Below are 15,466 nucleotides of genomic sequence, written 5' to 3'. Positions count from 1 at the left end.
ATTGACTTGCACAAAATGTTTAGTTTTGAAATGAGGCTCGCTTTTACAGCAGGGACTACTTGGCGACACATTGGTGACCTTCAATTCTCGTAATGCGAGTAGTCGGTTTTCGAGGTTTCGTCCACAGGCGTCCGCACTGCGCGGCGCACGCGGCCGATCGAAATGAAACGAGCGGCCAGGACAGCGCGCGTCCGGCCGTGTAAGTACCAAGGTGCATTCCGACGTGCATTCCCCGTTGCGCTCTATTTTCCTCCGCGGCTGCCGCATCGATTTTACGCCAGAACACGCTTCTATTCTTCCAGCCGGGCTGCGGGACGAAGGTCGCGCCTTAATGTTTCAAGCCGCGATTCGTCTTCCTTCGGGCGCGCGTCGCTCGTCGCGGGGCTGTCGACGCGTCGACGCGGCGGGCCCGCCATGATCGCGTAAGGCACCGGTTTCCAAACTTCGCGTCGCCGCGCCTCCAACGGAAACCTAATCTTCGCGCATCCCTCCACTCTTTATCCCGTAAAACGATAGGGACGCATTTCCAACGCTAGAACTACCGAGCATTTAATACGATTGATACGAAAACCGTATAAAAATTGTAACGATAATTTTCAGTTTCTTCGAATACTCGTTATAGCATTCAGGTGAAAATGTTTATTTTCGAAATCATTTCGACTAATCGATGTTTTTGAGGTATCAATAATTGCGAAACAAGGAAACCGAAACCAGTCATTCGATTTATTTTCCACGTTATCGGGTGTGAACTCGTTATTTTTAAGGACACGAATGAGAGTAATTCGCAGCGATAGAATTCAAGACTAACGGCGGAAAGCAAAATACAATTTCGTCGAAGGGATACAAATGACGCTAATTTCTCAGCAGAACTGAATTTTCAGAATACTTCATTCGTTGGTGTAATTACCGATTGGTTTTCGTTCGACGTATATTTTTACCGGTTTATCTTCGCGCTACTTCTTCATTTCCTTCATTGTGCGACAGTTGTCTTTGATTCGGAAAGAAGGAAAGTGTTTCACGCGAAAAATAAATCCCACGCGCGACGGGGAATGCGCCAGCCTTAACCGCGGTTCGTATAACCGAGACTACGCTGTAATATTGTTCGCCGTGCCCTGAAACCGTCCGCCATTTTTGACAAGGTGAAGGATAGCCGGTGCGCTCTTGGAATTTAATCGCTCGCCCAGCGAGGATATACTCGAACGCCGGGAATGCTATTCACGCAAAACGACGCGATGGATTGGACATTGAAATATTAAGTATCGTTAACAAGTTTCTGAAGCGATGAAACGATTCGAGCGACCATCTTCAACGCTGAAACTAGAGTGGAAGCGACCGTTCCAGCATTTCAATTCTATTATTATCGAAATTACGAAGATTCTCTCGTGGGAAATTACAAGATCAATTTATAACTGTCTGTAGACACTATAAACAATTACTCTCGCATCGAGTAATAACTACTCGATATAAGTGACTCTAATCGTTCAGCAGTCCTAGTCCAATTTTTCTTTCATTTTCTATTCCATGCGATCTATTTCGAAGCGTTCTCGAAAACTCGTCTCTTCCAAATAACATTTCTCCGAGAAGCTTCCGTAAGGATTCCAGGACCGACCGATCAGAGGAACCGCCGAACTCGATCCTCCAAAGAATCAAACCTTACGAGATCATTTTCCCCGTTGTATTCCGTTGCTCATCGAACGAAGCAACGAAAGCGACGACAAACGACGAAGAAACGCGCCTCGGAGCTGCGCGAGCCGTCCCTGAACGGAACGAAGCGGCATAGTTCGATCGTGGATCGGCGATCCAGCGGGACGAACGATCACTGGAAGGGAAGGACGGAATCGGGGAAGGATTAAGGGGCGAGCGGACGCGCAACAGACTTCCGGCCGCCCCTGTTTCCTTCCCGCCTTTCCTCCGCCAAGGATCGGGAATGCAGCGTGCACGAACGCAGGCTAAGTTTAATTAAGATTAAACACTAATAATATTATAGTAACTATTACTGTAAGTAGAATGACAGCGCGTGCGTGCGGGCGCGAGCTGGCGCGTCCATCGACGAACCGTCTCGAAAGCGCACGGGTGGGTCCGAAAGAAAATGCCGAATTCTCGGTACTCTCGAAACTTTCGAAACTCGAAGCATCGGTTTTCCTCGCTTGAAAGGAGCGTCGTTTCGAGACCGAACACGCGTTTCCATGTGAATCTTTATCGTCTACGAACAGATACAAAAAGTAGAATGAATGTACAAAAACTGATTCGGACTCTCGTTTAACAACACCGCGAATGACTCTTCCGTTCGCTGATTTCGTATCTTCCGTTATGCGAGTTTCGGGAGCTTCGCGAGAAGATTGGAAACTCTCGAGTCGTCGAAACTCGAGATACCGAGAGGTCTCGATATTTCAACGTTTCGAGTGACCCGTCCCGTAATTCCCCGACGCTTTCTCTGTCGCCCTCCGTTCGCCGTAAGGAAATTTGATTGGAAAAATGCGAGGAAACGTGAACCGTTTACCGTTCCCCTTCTCGTCGACGAAGACGTTTCTCCCCGGCGATGGCCGCTCGCCAGAAGCTTCTCGTCGCGGGTTTTATCGCCATCGGCCGCGTCCAGTCGCGTCGATCTCCTCGCGCGACCATCGAAAGCTCGCCTCGGATTCCCCCGTTTCAGTGGCACCCCAGTCGGGAACGCGCGAGCGTCGAAATTACTGAAGTAAATATAATTATACACATTATAATTCTAATTCTATTCATAGTATACACGAATTATTGTATTAACTATCGAAGGAACGTGTCGCAGAGCGAACAGGAGGATTTCGCGTTGAGGACGAACGAACGAACGGACGAATCTCGAAATTGGAAAATGAATGAATCAACGACGAGTGATATAATTGTATTAATAATTAGAGAGAGAGCGAGAGAGGAAGCGATCACCGGGGACAAGCAAAAAATGAACGCGATGGCACGCGCGAGCCGGTGCTCGCACACGTCTACCTTGCCGCGTTAAACTCACTGCGATGATTTCAATGCATTATGTATGATAATATTATACATACTATACATATAAAGCATATATAAATATATACATATGTAGCGTGTATAGAGATATATACTATAGAGACGGTACCGTCGTAGGTTTGTACATACTTTGTCACGCGCAACAATTGCGGCTCACGAGAGAGAAAGAGAGAGAGAGGCATTGCAGTGCGAGATCATACGAAACAGGAGGGGAGCCCTGCGAGTCCGTCGATCGATTCGGATCCATTTCAAAGAAATCTGTTCCCCTTGTTCGCGATATGCATTGTTCGTTCCACGCCTGGAACTGCCGAACGAGTCGAGCTTTCGAGAAATCACGATTCTTCCATGGGGACGCGTTAACGCTGGAACCGGCGTACCGATCGAGATCAATGGTTTCGATTCGTTTATTTCACGATTACTGGTAACATATCTGAAGTTATTTTAGAAATAAACAGTTTCACGTGGCGTAACGAGTAATTACAGAAACTTAAGGAATTATACTCTTATAATTTTTATAAGAACTACATATCAATCATGCTGAGCACTCGGTGGTTCCGGCGTTAAGTGGATCCGCTCGGTACGGAGTAGGTACGAACGAGAACGCTCTCGCAATTTTTATAAGAAAACACGAGCCGCTCGCAACGACCGCTCGGTAATTCCAGTTTCGTCGCATGCGAAACACGACGGACAACGAGAAGCAATCGGTTTCTTTGTGTCGGGAATAAAACTATAACGCGTTCCAAGTTACGGTTAAAAGATACGGTCTGTCGAGAAATTGCGAGCGCAATGCAGAGAGTTGACTTCTAGTTGAAACTAGGAAAATACAATGGGAGAAAATAGTTTGCGGTACATTACGTTTGATTACGCATCGAAGTATGTAAATATCGAAAACTCGGTTGTTCGACATTATTCATTCTTACAGAGGAAACTTCTGTAGAGTTACGAGTATCGTTGAATTCGCCTTGTAGTCTGACAATTGTATTGTCGTGCACGTATCTGCATGTGAAACCATACGAACGAAAAAGATCAGCGAACCTTGTTCAATAAACTGGAGTGTATAGTGTTCGAGAACCAAAATGGAAAGAGAAAAACCGGAGGAGATTCCGATGGAATGAAATGGAGAACCGAATCGAGTCGGTCGGCGCACGGACTCGCGGGAGAAGAGACTTCCTATCGGTGGCGTCGGCTCAATCGCTGGAAAATGAAACGAGGGGGAGGCTGAAAGTGTTCAAAGGGAAGGGTACACCGCGGGAACGCTGTGAAACGATCCGCGCCGCGACTGATCCAGACGTCGATCCGCCTCTTCCCGTCTTCTTCCGCGCCGAGCGGCGTCGGCACGATAAAAGCCGCGGAAGAAGATTAGCGAAGTCACACGAGAGAAACTCGTGTTCCGCGTCACCAAAGCGAACGCGTTTCCTCTTCGATTGATCAACTTCCATTCCCCGCGTTTCGTTTTGAACGACAAACGAAAAGAAACAAAGAAGAACTTCGGACGCGTCGTTCTTCTCGCCCGTCGCGGACAAACGCTTCGATGTCGCGGATGAAATTCAAATTGGGGCGCGACGCAGGATTAACCCTCGCCATTTGGACCCCGAGCTGATGACCATCACCTTTTCTTGCAATCCTCGCATTGTTCAATTGTTTGGTTAACACAACATTCCTTGGCAAAGAGAAGAATAGAAAAGGAAAATATAAATTGGAAACGTTAATGTCAGCGATCATCGGCGCAGTCATCCGCACGGACACTGAAATCACCGCGAGGGTTAATTTCTCTTCGGCTCGGTCGCTGTCCCGGTCCCAGCGCCGTCGATTTTCTCGATCCTAACCGGAGATATCGTTTGTCCGGATGTTCCGGGGGAATCTGGAAGAATGACGCCGCTGGAACATTTCCAGGAGGTCCGTCTGTCTCTATTGATTTTTATTTCGTATCCTTCCGGCGTGTGCGGCCGCCGGCGGCCATCTTGTGCCGCGACCGGCGGCCATCTTGGGCCAAACGCACACGTGCCGTTTGCGACGGAATTTCGTAGCTATGGTTATTTTCGTAGAGCAGAGTCGTAAAGTTCTCTTATCCTTCCTTTCGCGACGCGCAAGAACTTTGCTTCGCTGTTACTCCGTAACAATGGCCGCTGAATTTTCCCGCAAACCGCTCGTGCGTTATTGGCCTTAGACACCTACGATCTTCGGACGTTTCACTTTACTATTTCTTATCCTTAAGAATCGGACGTTCGCAATTTCTGTACGATACAAAGTTTCGTTTCCATTCGCCTGTTCATTTTTTATTCTTCGGTCGACACTGTAAGAGATCCTCGCTGCACCTTCGCCAAATTAATTTCATCCGCCATTGAGCCATTGAGTACTTCAGATTTCCAAACGGTCGACGACCATTACATCCGTTAGTTCATCCGATCACGCTATCGTTTGCGTTCGAACGAGGAACGAGGGTGCAGATCGTTGCGCAAGAAGGATCAGCCCGGTGTCAAGATCGCGAGCGTTCGACGGATCGCGCGGCGACCGAGAAATTCACGCGGTCGGGACGCCGGGAATAGTAACGCGGGGTTCGCGAACACGCCGAATCAAAAGTGACGAAAAAGGAAACCGAGGAGAAAAGCGGACGCGAGCCGAGGGATCGACGCGGAGCGGACGGCAAAGGTTCCAGAACGATTTCCTAGAAGTCTGTATAAAGGACTCTAAACGATCCTCCACCAGAGACGCTAGGCGTCCAGGTGAATTCGAGCGAACGAACAAAAACCAAAATACGATTTCGCGAAACGAAACAAGCAAAAAAATGAAGAGAAAAAAAGAAAAAAAGAATACGTATGTAAGTACGCGCGCAGAAGAGTCGCGGAACCGCGATGAAGAGGGAAGAAAGAAAGGGAAAGTGGGAACCGGACGACACCACAGCCATCGACGAGAGTCGCTTTCTCGTTCGCCGAACACGCGAGCGAAGGTGAACCGGAAGCGACGGGAGAAGATCGGTCCGAGGAAAAGCGAGACCCGCGGTCACGGTGCAACTATAATTGTGGCTCTATGTATGTAATTAAATGTACAATAATCGCACAGAGTCGGGACGTCGGTCCTCCGCCATCCGCGCCACTGTTCAGGACCGTCTCGGCCGTAACGTAAGGGGCTGGAAACGAAAGATCGGCGGGATTACGGGGTTTCCGATCGCCGATTGCTCGTCGGGACGATTGTGCCACGCGTGGAACCGTGAGAGCCTCGTCGAGTTCGAAACGCTGGATCCTGCTTAAAGCTTCGATTGCCGTGTCAGCGGAATTTAACAGACACAACTACGGGTACTTACAAGGATTTCGAATTGAATTTTCTCGGTGATGCATCAAACAAATCGAATTTCGGCGAATCCGGGAGATTTGAGGAGATTAACCCATTTTGCTCCGGTGTACTTGTTTCGGTAAGATACTTCCGACCGAACGTACGTTTATTGAATAAACGCTTAACGATATTTTCGAAAAACTTCTCCACAACTTTTCCTCGGTCAATCGTCTTCAGCTTTTTCGAAACGAATCGCTTGTGGAACAAAGGACTTAGAAGAACGATCCCTGCGACGGATGTTAACGTTTCAGTTCGTAATTTTCGTATGGAAGTCGTTTCGATCGTACGGGATTTTGATGAATACTAATTCGGCGATCTAAGCGTTGAACACAAGGTTACAAGTAGATCCGACCAGGCTCTAACGTGGATCATTCGGCGATCGATGCACAGCGACGAAGAAAAGTATCGCGAATCTGTGAAAGGCGATTCTCGATCTAACTGCTACGTTTTCCTTCTAACGTCCCAATCCGAAGTTTAGAGTGCATCGTAATTTGTTATCGTTAAGCAGCCACACAAGCAGCGATGAGTACTAAAAAACACGTACATAGGTGATATACTTGTGCCGCTGTTTCCAGCGGAGCACGCGTATCGGCACATTCTCCGTTTTACGCTACGAGTTACTGCAGCAATTCGGTTCAACTTACATTCGCGATAAGCGTTTACGATCCTCGTACTTTTTATCCTCCATTTGTACGGTTGCGTAACGATAATAAGCAGCGATACATTTAAATTGCATCAAGAATCGCGCAATGTTCAAGCCGGCACGGGACTACCGCAGGAAAAACCGGCGAACGACGCGAACAGGTTTGTTCGCCGCTGTGTTCGACGGTGCAGTGAACTCGTGTAAATATCGTGCGTCCCGCGTACGTGTAGATACATACCTCGTTACGACGGGCCGCGAACGTGCGTCGACGATTGGAAACGCGATCGGTCGGGGATCGCGACAGACGCGATAGAAGGAAACTCGCGAACGCGTAGACACTGGATACGAGAGAATTACGGTGAAACACCCTGCAAACGCGATTAAAAAATCCATGAGAAACTGATACAAGTTGGATCCAATTCGTAAACGCAAAACCGTGTAATGTGGAACATTTTAATCGCGTTACGGGGACTTCTACGGTATTGATAAGTCACGTCGAAGCCAATGGGCCGCCGTACACGTTCGAACATAGGCAGCGATGGGTTTGAGCCTTTTTCATTTTTCGGATGAGCGCAACATATATCGTAAAACTGAAGGCTCGAACCGTGTTGCAACGCGTTCCAACGTGCACGGATGGCCTTAAGAGGTGCCGGGAAGCAGGGCCGAAGAGAAAGAGAGAGAGAGAAGGATGAGAGGAGGACCGACGTGCGCCGAGAATGGTAACAGAAACGATTTTAGCGAAAAGATCGTTGTTTTCTTTTCCTTTCCTCCTTCGTCGAGACGAGAGAAATCTCGCTTCTGTCAATGGGATTCACAGCGAGTCGCTGGAAAAGTAGCCCGCAGGCCTAAATACGCTCTAATTAACTCCAATGAAAAAAAAAAAATGATAAAGTACACAGGAAAAAAACTAATTAATTAATTATCCTAGCCGAATAGCTGGTCGAGGTATTCGATACGACACCTTCTGGGGAACACCGATCGCTTTTTGTGCTCCCGGTCGTATCGGACACCGATTCTCGACGCTGATCGGCCGTCGTAGGGGCTGTCGGCCGTCACTGGTACCGGTCCACGAACCGTCGTGATACCGTCCTTGGTAGGAGGAATCAGGGACACGTGTCCGAAAGAGCTGGTCTTAACTGGACCAGCCTGGGCGTCAATTATTTCAAATCTAAGATGATCGAATGTTTCTTTTCCATTTCTCCTTTTTTTAACGAGAAACGTACCGATGAACCGGTCTCTTTGGAATCTCCGGGGAAAGGACGACTAAATTATGTTGACGGCAGACTGTGTTTTCTATGAAATAAATTATTCTCGGGAAATTCAAGCGAATATTGTATTATTTCGAACGAGTTTGTCGGTCGTGCGAACGGTTGCGTCGAAAGAATTTCATTTGAGTAACGTTCGCTTGGAAACAATTCTATTCGATTCACATTAGACGACGATCGGTGCAACTGGAAATATATAGCTTGACAATAGTTGATTTTTTGAGAATGGCTTCGTGACAATACGATCCCCTTGAATTTTTCAATCGAGACTTAATTGAGCCTGTTCCGTGGATAAAGATTCTCCAGGGACCGTGGAAAGGAAACAGGGGCGGTCCAGCTGCGACGGCTGAAATACAGACACATAACTACTTTCCAAACGGCAGACCGAATACCTTAATACTACCTATACATATAAATAATTAAATAAATTAATAAATATATATATATATATATACATATATATATATATATAAATATATAAATATAAATATAAAGTATAATGATTATTTATTAAATACCATTATTGAATATTATTAATAATCGGTAGTTACGTACATATTATACGAAGAACAAAAATTTACTGCTTGTATATATTGAGAATATCGTAATAAAAATAATGTACGAATAACAAATGCAGTTTTGTTCCCCTTTCCCCGTCTAATTGTCTCCTCTGAAAAAGTTCGCTAGGATTCTAGGCAATAAAAATGTTTTCAAACGAAGTATTTGATTTACAATTAATTTCAAGAATATCCCACGATGAAGTTTTAACGGAAAGCGTTGGAAACTGTAAATAATTCAATCTCGAGTACATTAGGAAAGACATACAAAGAAAATAGTTGATGATCATTACAGATTTAGAGAAATTTATTTGAGACTATGTATACAATGACATGTATCGCGTAAAAAAATATAATTAATATTTAAACAAAAAGTAATCTCAAGTCATTTCTTAGAAGTACTAGCCTCGGCGGCTTTAATTAAGAAAGTTTTCATCATATCCTCCCTCAGCTCACTAAAACGCGAAGCCTGGATCAGGACAGCCATGTGATCTATAGCGTACTTGAGGCAATACTCCTCTAATTCCTGAAAATTTACAATGCTAGTTGACGTTTTGGTAATATAAAGTACAAACATAGGGTATAACATAAAGAATGTTACATACCGGAAAATTATATTGTTTAGCTATGCTATATAGAACAGGCACGTTAAACACAGTAATACTTTCTTTTATAATCTGTATACAACGCTTTTGTAATTGAATATCACAGTAACGATTCGCTAATTCCAAGAGTTCTGGTCACCGAAAGAAGAAAGGAAGCAATGTAGATATAATACAGTATACATTTACAAATGTCCAACAACTTACCCAAGACACCTGTTTCTTCGTCTGCAGATAAATCAATTTCATCTGTGTACAGATATTTTAGAAAAGCTCTGTATACCTTGTAAGGGTATTCAGAGCATTCTATTACACTGCAAAGGATACTGTACTAATGAAACTGTACATTCATATTAAGTTATTTAATTTACCTTTTATTATTTTCTATCCAGTGATCTTGAAACATTGTTTTGAAGTATTGAGAGCGTATCTTTAACATAGCTTTATGTACATAAATTGGTTGCCCTTCAACTTGTATAGTGAGATCACTGGTAGTCTTAAATGTATAAAAAGAATTATTATACAAAGAATTGAAGCTGCACGGTTATATAAGATTATATACCGAATCATCAAATGCTTCCTTTAGACAATCCATTAAATCCTTTTCTGCTTTTACATCGGAAAGAATCAGTGGCTGATGCATAACCTTTGTCGTTGCGTAACACGCGAAAACATCATGTACGTTCTTCAATGAAGTTAATAGTGGTGTTAAAATAGCTTGTCCTAGACACAAACCCCATATAAAAATGTCATTGTGTTCTCCCACAGCTACACTGATGTAATTGCAACATGAAGCTGCTATATCCAATACTCTATCCACATTTGGTATTTTCAACTAAAAAAGCATTTACTATTTCATTCTTGCTAACACAATCATATTATGTTATTTTACCAGGACTGGAGTCCTTGTACTGTATCGAGTGCCAAGACCTAGTTGTCCATATTTGTTTTCACCCCAAACATAGAGATCTCCTTTATTACTTAGTGCAAGAGTATGATCGTAACCACAGACCACTTTCTCTGTAAATATATTACATTACTAATCAATACTGGTTTTATTTGTTTTAAGTGATGTTTAATAGTACCTATCCTAATTCCATTAAATCCTATGACTGCGTGTGGATCTTGCTGACCCGGAATATCCACTCTGAATGTATAAACTTCTCCATTTTCTGCAACTGCCATGCTGAATGCATGACCACAACTAATGCTGATAAATATATTCTTACTTAGAATACATTTCGCTCCCTTCACATTTATACTCAGTTGATATACCTAAATACAAACTGTTATTGTTTGCTAACAAAAATTCAGTTATCTTATTTTAATGTTAATACTTTACCTCTCCAGTTTCAGTTAATACCAGAGCATAATGATATCCACATGCAATATTCACAACAAATTTAAAGTTCAAATGTTCCACCAAAACAATTGATGTATTATTCCAGAAGTATACCTAAACATAATTTGCCTTGACACTTTGACATTCATAAGTTATCATTACTAGACAAGGAAGAGGCAACTGGGAATTGCACTGATAACAAAGTTGAAGATATTGCTGATATATGTGACATGTATATACAAATAGTTGCATATATTTAACCTTTGCTCTACTTTCTGTCTACTTCGCAAAAAATTTGCACTATATCTAATATTAACTAGAAATATATAAGATATATTTATATGTTTAAAAATCATATTTCTCTTAACAGTGTTATCTTGTACCTTTATACTCTACATATTCCTGAAAATTAATTAACAATACCTTTCCATTGTTTGTCAATGCGAAAAAATATGATCCTCTGCTCTGGACAAAGGTTTTAATACCTTTGCCACACAATGCAGGAACCCTTTTTGGATAATGAATACCTCGAATATCGTCAATTGCAAGACATCTATTAGTGTTGTTCCCTAAGATATATACCATATCATCCTCTGTTACAATTAAACTTTTCTCGCCTGAATTACCTATTCAAAGAAACTTAACATTATGAAAATTTTTATTATTTTATATACTATTATACAGCAATATCTGTTACACATTAGGTACCATACACAAAAACCAGACGAATATTTGCTATAAATTCTGGTTCTAATAAATTAAAAATTCGCCACTTCACAAATTCTGATGGAATCATATTTGCCTTCGTGTAAATACTTATAAGTACTTATCACACTTTTAACCACATGGATTGTAGTCACCGTGGATCCTTATATTACTACATAAAATTTCTGCAAGTTATAATACATCACTGATGAAGGTTCTCTAAGGTGACTACGAATTTATAGGTACTAATACCCCATCTGTAATATAAATAATCAGTAAAATTTAGTAACTGACAAGGCAAGCATAGTATGCTTTCTTACCAATAAAACCTTCCAGAGAAACTTTCTTCAAAGTTTATCTTTTAGTCTCTGTAGCAGACATATCGAATTCTCTCCCTTCAAGCTAGTGATGCTCATTCGTGGTTCCTCTACTGTAGAAGTTACCGAGGACTGTTTCTTTCTATCAGCCAATGCCTTAGCAATGGTTACTTAAATAAAAGATTAAAAATTGCCTTGGGTATGTCCACGTAAAATTCTGAAACAGAATGTGAGTTAGATATCTGGAAAACAATAATTAGATTGGTAGATTGATAGAACAGGGGTGTTTAATAACAACACAGTCTTGAACAGCTACTAAATTATAAAGGTAGTGGGAACACTGTTTTCGAGTTACTAACGAGAAGGAAATATGTTGTTAGTCACCTCTGATTTATGGAATCTTAGGTACACCTGGGAATGTCCGATTAAATATCGACTTAATACTTACTGAAGGAAGTATGTACCACCATGTTTCCCGGTAGAACCGAGATGGCGCCTGCGTCCATTTCCTTGCTCCTGTACTCTTTTAGGTTGTAAATAATCGGTCAACTTATGATCGATGAACGGTAATCAATTTTAGTAATCAGAAGTACTTCCGTTATTAAATACACACAAAATAAGAAAAAGAATAATCTTTTTATCTCTAAGTAGATACACTTTGTTTTAAATATTACACTTTTAAGCAGTTCTATGTAGTGTTCAATACGAACAGATAAAAGGTAACTTTGCGTAAGCGGAATGTCACTAGAATGCCCGCAGGCACCGATGTAGACACCCTTGCTTTAGAATCTAGAAGTCATACTGGAACAAACTAATTACTGATCCGTTATTTTAAAACTTTTAGTGATCATACCATAGTTACTAGAAATCATGTTTTAAATGCGCCTGCTTTAGCAGCTTTAATTATAAAAGCTTTTACTATGGTTTCATTTAACTCAGCAAAACTTGGAGTTTCTATAACTGCTGTCATGTGGTTTAAAGCAAATTTGAAACAAGATTCTTCTATTGCCTGGAATCATATAATGCTGTAGATATTTTAACAGTATATAAAACATTAAACCCGAAATATGTTATCTTACCTTAATATTATAAGCAATGGCTGTGCCATATAGACAAGCCACATTTGATACTCTGATTCTTTTTATTATTATTTGTAAACATCGTCTTTGTAATTGAGACTCAGAATAAATATTTGCTAAATTAAGGAGTTCTGCTAAAACGAAGCATAACAGATAAGGCATAGTATCGCATTGAAAAATGTTATTGCGTATTTACCTAAAATATCTATTGGAGACAAATTATCAATTTCATCAGTATACAAATACTTTAAGAAAGTTATATATACATCGTGCGAAAATTGATCTTCTTTTATGATACTGAAATAAATAATCAGGTTAACAAATAAGAAATATTGTAAATAAATTTAAAAGCTTGTTTACCATTGATCATTTTCCACTGACTGCTTTTGAAACATCGTTTTATAGTGATGACTACGAATCTTCAATATAAATTTGTGTACATAAATAGGATTCCCTTTTACTTGAATAATAAGGTCACTAGTAGACTATAACATTCCAAAAATTCAGTCAATAATATTAAACAATTAAATATACACCATATACACAAATACATACTGGGTCATTAAATGCGTCCTTTAAAGACTGAAGTATATGAATTGTTTTATCTTCATGAAGAATAAGAGGTTTATGCATAACTCTAGGTGTTGCGTAATTTGCAAAAGCATCATAGATGCATCTTACTGATGTAAGAGTTGGTGCTTTGATATATTGCCCTAGACAAGAACCCCATATAAATATCTGATTACTGTCTCCCATAGCTATACTTATGTTAGTGGAATGAGAACTTGCTATATCCAACACTTTTATCATTTTTGGCATGGTTAACTAAAAAAATTTTATTAACCAAACTTCAAAATCTCATTAACTAAACTTCATGAAATCATAAGTCTTACTAAATTTTACCATCACAGGAGTCCAGACTATGTTACTTGAAGAAATGCCTAATTGTCCATGACTGTTATCACCCCAAACAAAAAGAATACCCTCATCGCTTAATGCCAGAGTATGCCATCCACCACAAGTTACTTTTTCTGTAAATAAAAGTGATCACTACTTACATGCAATGCACACTTAATGTATACTTAAAGAAAAAAGTATATGTACTTATCACAACTCCAGTAAGTTTTGTAACTTGACAAGGTTTGTCAGAGTATAAGTCTATATTATTCCCAGTTCCTAATTGACCAACACTGTTGTCACCCCAAGTATAAACCTCACCATTGTCTGTAACTGCAGTACTTGACGAATCTCCGCAACTGATACAAATAAATTTCTTGTTCTTTAATAAAACATTGACTTTCTTAGATCTTTTTTCAGTATCATTATTTGCACAAAGACCTGCTTGTCCACAGTGATTTTTGCCCCATGCATATACCTAAATACACAGAAGAAATCTGTAAATATTTTTCATTAGTATAGGTAACTCTTGTATAACATAGCATCTTAAGAACACAGTTTTGTTGTAACGTAATTAAAGAAATAAAATAATTTCTGATATAATATGGCATTTTTGTGAAAAGAAATTATTGATACTTTAATTTGTAAACATATTTCTTGCATATAAAAACAAAGTATTTTGTAATTATGTAAATTATCATAGCATGACAATGTTAAAAAACATAAGTATCATGTTATACAGTAGTTACCTATATATTAAATCGAGTAAGATTTGGTTTACCTCTCCAATATTTGATAATGCCATAGAGTGATAACTTCCACAAGCTATATCCACAATAAATTCTGTATCAGATGACAAGATTTGTACAAGACTTGGTGTTGAACTTTCATGAACACCTTGAGCAGAAATATTTCCTAATTCATTAGAAATATTACTACCCCATGAATACACCTATTAATAATTATAATAATAACAACTCTTCAGAATATTGTTATTTTTTTACTGTTTATTATTAAAAGCAAATTATTAATACCTCTCCTGCATGTGTAAGAGCTAAAACATGAGGTCCTTTACCATATGCAAAGGTTTTAATATCCTTGTTGCATAATGATTCAACTAGCTTTGGATAAAAGGCATTACATGTATCACCAGTTCCCAGACAGCTGGATTTATTAGTTCCTATTGCATATACCCATTTATCTTGTGTTACAATTAAAGCTTCATTACCTAAGTCACCTATTTCATAAAATATAAGGTTACAACAACTTTTCTAATATATCCTATATAGTTTTAAGCTAAATTAAATTACCATATACCAATACCATATGAATCTTTGACCGAAATGTTGGTTCCAAGAAATCAAAGATTGGCCAATTTCTCAAATTCATATTATTGATAAAAACTATATTCAGTACAGAAGGAAATCGTGCTAGCACTCGTAAAAGTATTTCCCAAAAATTAAATGTGCTTTCTCACATATAATTGAATGTCATTTAATCATAGGAACTGATTTAAACATCGAATACTTATAAAAAATTACGTAAATAGAAACAAAGAAATGTATACGAAGGTATTGTAGCTTACATAATTACCGATTATATTATCAAAATTTTATTGAGTTGCAATGTTCGGTTAATAGAGTGCACTGTTGTAGTAAACTTCTTTTGAGGTTAGCATTTAAGAAGCAAATTGATAAAACAATAGTATATTTTTCTACTTGACTGGATC

The 15,466-nt window shown here is 40.3% G+C and overlaps 2 protein-coding genes across 7 annotated transcripts; both read right to left on the bottom strand.

Moving 5' to 3' along the window:
* Positions 1–9,080: 9,080 nt before the first annotated feature.
* Positions 9,081–12,221, bottom strand: LOC116435112 (RCC1 and BTB domain-containing protein 1-like). 4 transcript variants are annotated; one of them, XM_031994329.2, is made up of 12 exons: positions 12,146–12,221; positions 11,765–11,978; positions 11,437–11,701; positions 11,163–11,365; positions 10,740–10,853; positions 10,483–10,672; positions 10,290–10,417; positions 9,960–10,232; positions 9,769–9,893; positions 9,605–9,711; positions 9,401–9,531; positions 9,081–9,321 (listed from the first exon to the last, which is right to left on the bottom strand). In XM_031994329.2, the coding sequence occupies exons 3-12, from the start codon at positions 11,438–11,440 to the stop codon at positions 9,181–9,183; spliced, it is 1,416 nt and encodes a 471-aa protein (XP_031850189.2). In that variant the 5' UTR covers positions 11,441–11,701; positions 11,765–11,978; positions 12,146–12,221; the 3' UTR covers positions 9,081–9,180. The 4 variants fall into 4 exon arrangements, with proteins under 4 accessions (XP_031850189.2, XP_031850186.2, XP_031850190.2 ...); XM_031994326.2 differs by having other exon boundaries at positions 11,448–11,701; XM_031994330.2 differs by having other exon boundaries at positions 11,453–11,701.
* Positions 12,222–12,468: 247 nt separating this feature from the next.
* LOC143174141 (RCC1 and BTB domain-containing protein 1) lies at positions 12,469–15,331 on the bottom strand. Of its 3 annotated transcripts, none has more exons than XM_076366607.1 (10): positions 15,048–15,331; positions 14,772–14,974; positions 14,519–14,689; positions 13,945–14,215; positions 13,734–13,871; positions 13,396–13,553; positions 13,201–13,325; positions 13,037–13,137; positions 12,841–12,974; positions 12,469–12,770 (listed from the first exon to the last, which is right to left on the bottom strand). In XM_076366607.1, the coding sequence occupies exons 1-10, from the start codon at positions 15,124–15,126 to the stop codon at positions 12,630–12,632; spliced, it is 1,521 nt and encodes a 506-aa protein (XP_076222722.1). In that variant the 5' UTR covers positions 15,127–15,331; the 3' UTR covers positions 12,469–12,629. The 3 variants fall into 3 exon arrangements, with proteins under 3 accessions (XP_076222722.1, XP_076222720.1, XP_076222721.1); XM_076366605.1 differs by having other exon boundaries at positions 13,396–13,665; positions 13,744–13,871; positions 15,048–15,330; XM_076366606.1 differs by having other exon boundaries at positions 12,841–12,971; positions 13,396–13,665; positions 13,744–13,871; positions 15,048–15,328.
* Between the last annotated feature and the right edge of the window lie 135 nt (positions 15,332–15,466).

The sequence above is a fragment of the Nomia melanderi genome, chromosome 4, assembly GCF_051020985.1.
Source record: "Nomia melanderi isolate GNS246 chromosome 4, iyNomMela1, whole genome shotgun sequence".
In the NCBI taxonomy this organism is placed as follows: domain Eukaryota; kingdom Metazoa; phylum Arthropoda; class Insecta; order Hymenoptera; family Halictidae; genus Nomia; species Nomia melanderi.
Note: the sequence above shows the minus strand (reverse complement) of the source record. Positions and strands in the feature narration are given on the sequence as shown.

Coding starts and splice junctions, on each gene's coding strand:
- LOC116435112 (XM_031994326.2), bottom strand. CDS start 11,535: ATGATTCCATCAGAATTTGTGAAGTGGCGAATTTTTAATTTATTAGAA. Junction 10,854..11,162: donor CATTGACAAACAATGGAAAG/GTATTGTTAATT, acceptor AATTATGTTTAG/GTATACTTCTGGAATAATAC. Junction 10,418..10,482: donor ATTTAATGGAATTAGGATAG/GTACTATTAAAC, acceptor ATATATTTACAG/AGAAAGTGGTCTGTGGTTAC.
- LOC143174141 (XM_076366605.1), bottom strand. CDS start 15,126: ATGAATTTGAGAAATTGGCCAATCTTTGATTTCTTGGAACCAACATTT. Junction 13,326..13,395: donor AGGACGCATTTAATGACCCA/GTATGTATTTGT, acceptor GGAATGTTATAG/TCTACTAGTGACCTTATTAT. Junction 12,975..13,036: donor GTCTCCAATAGATATTTTAG/GTAAATACGCAA, acceptor GCTTCGTTTTAG/CAGAACTCCTTAATTTAGCA.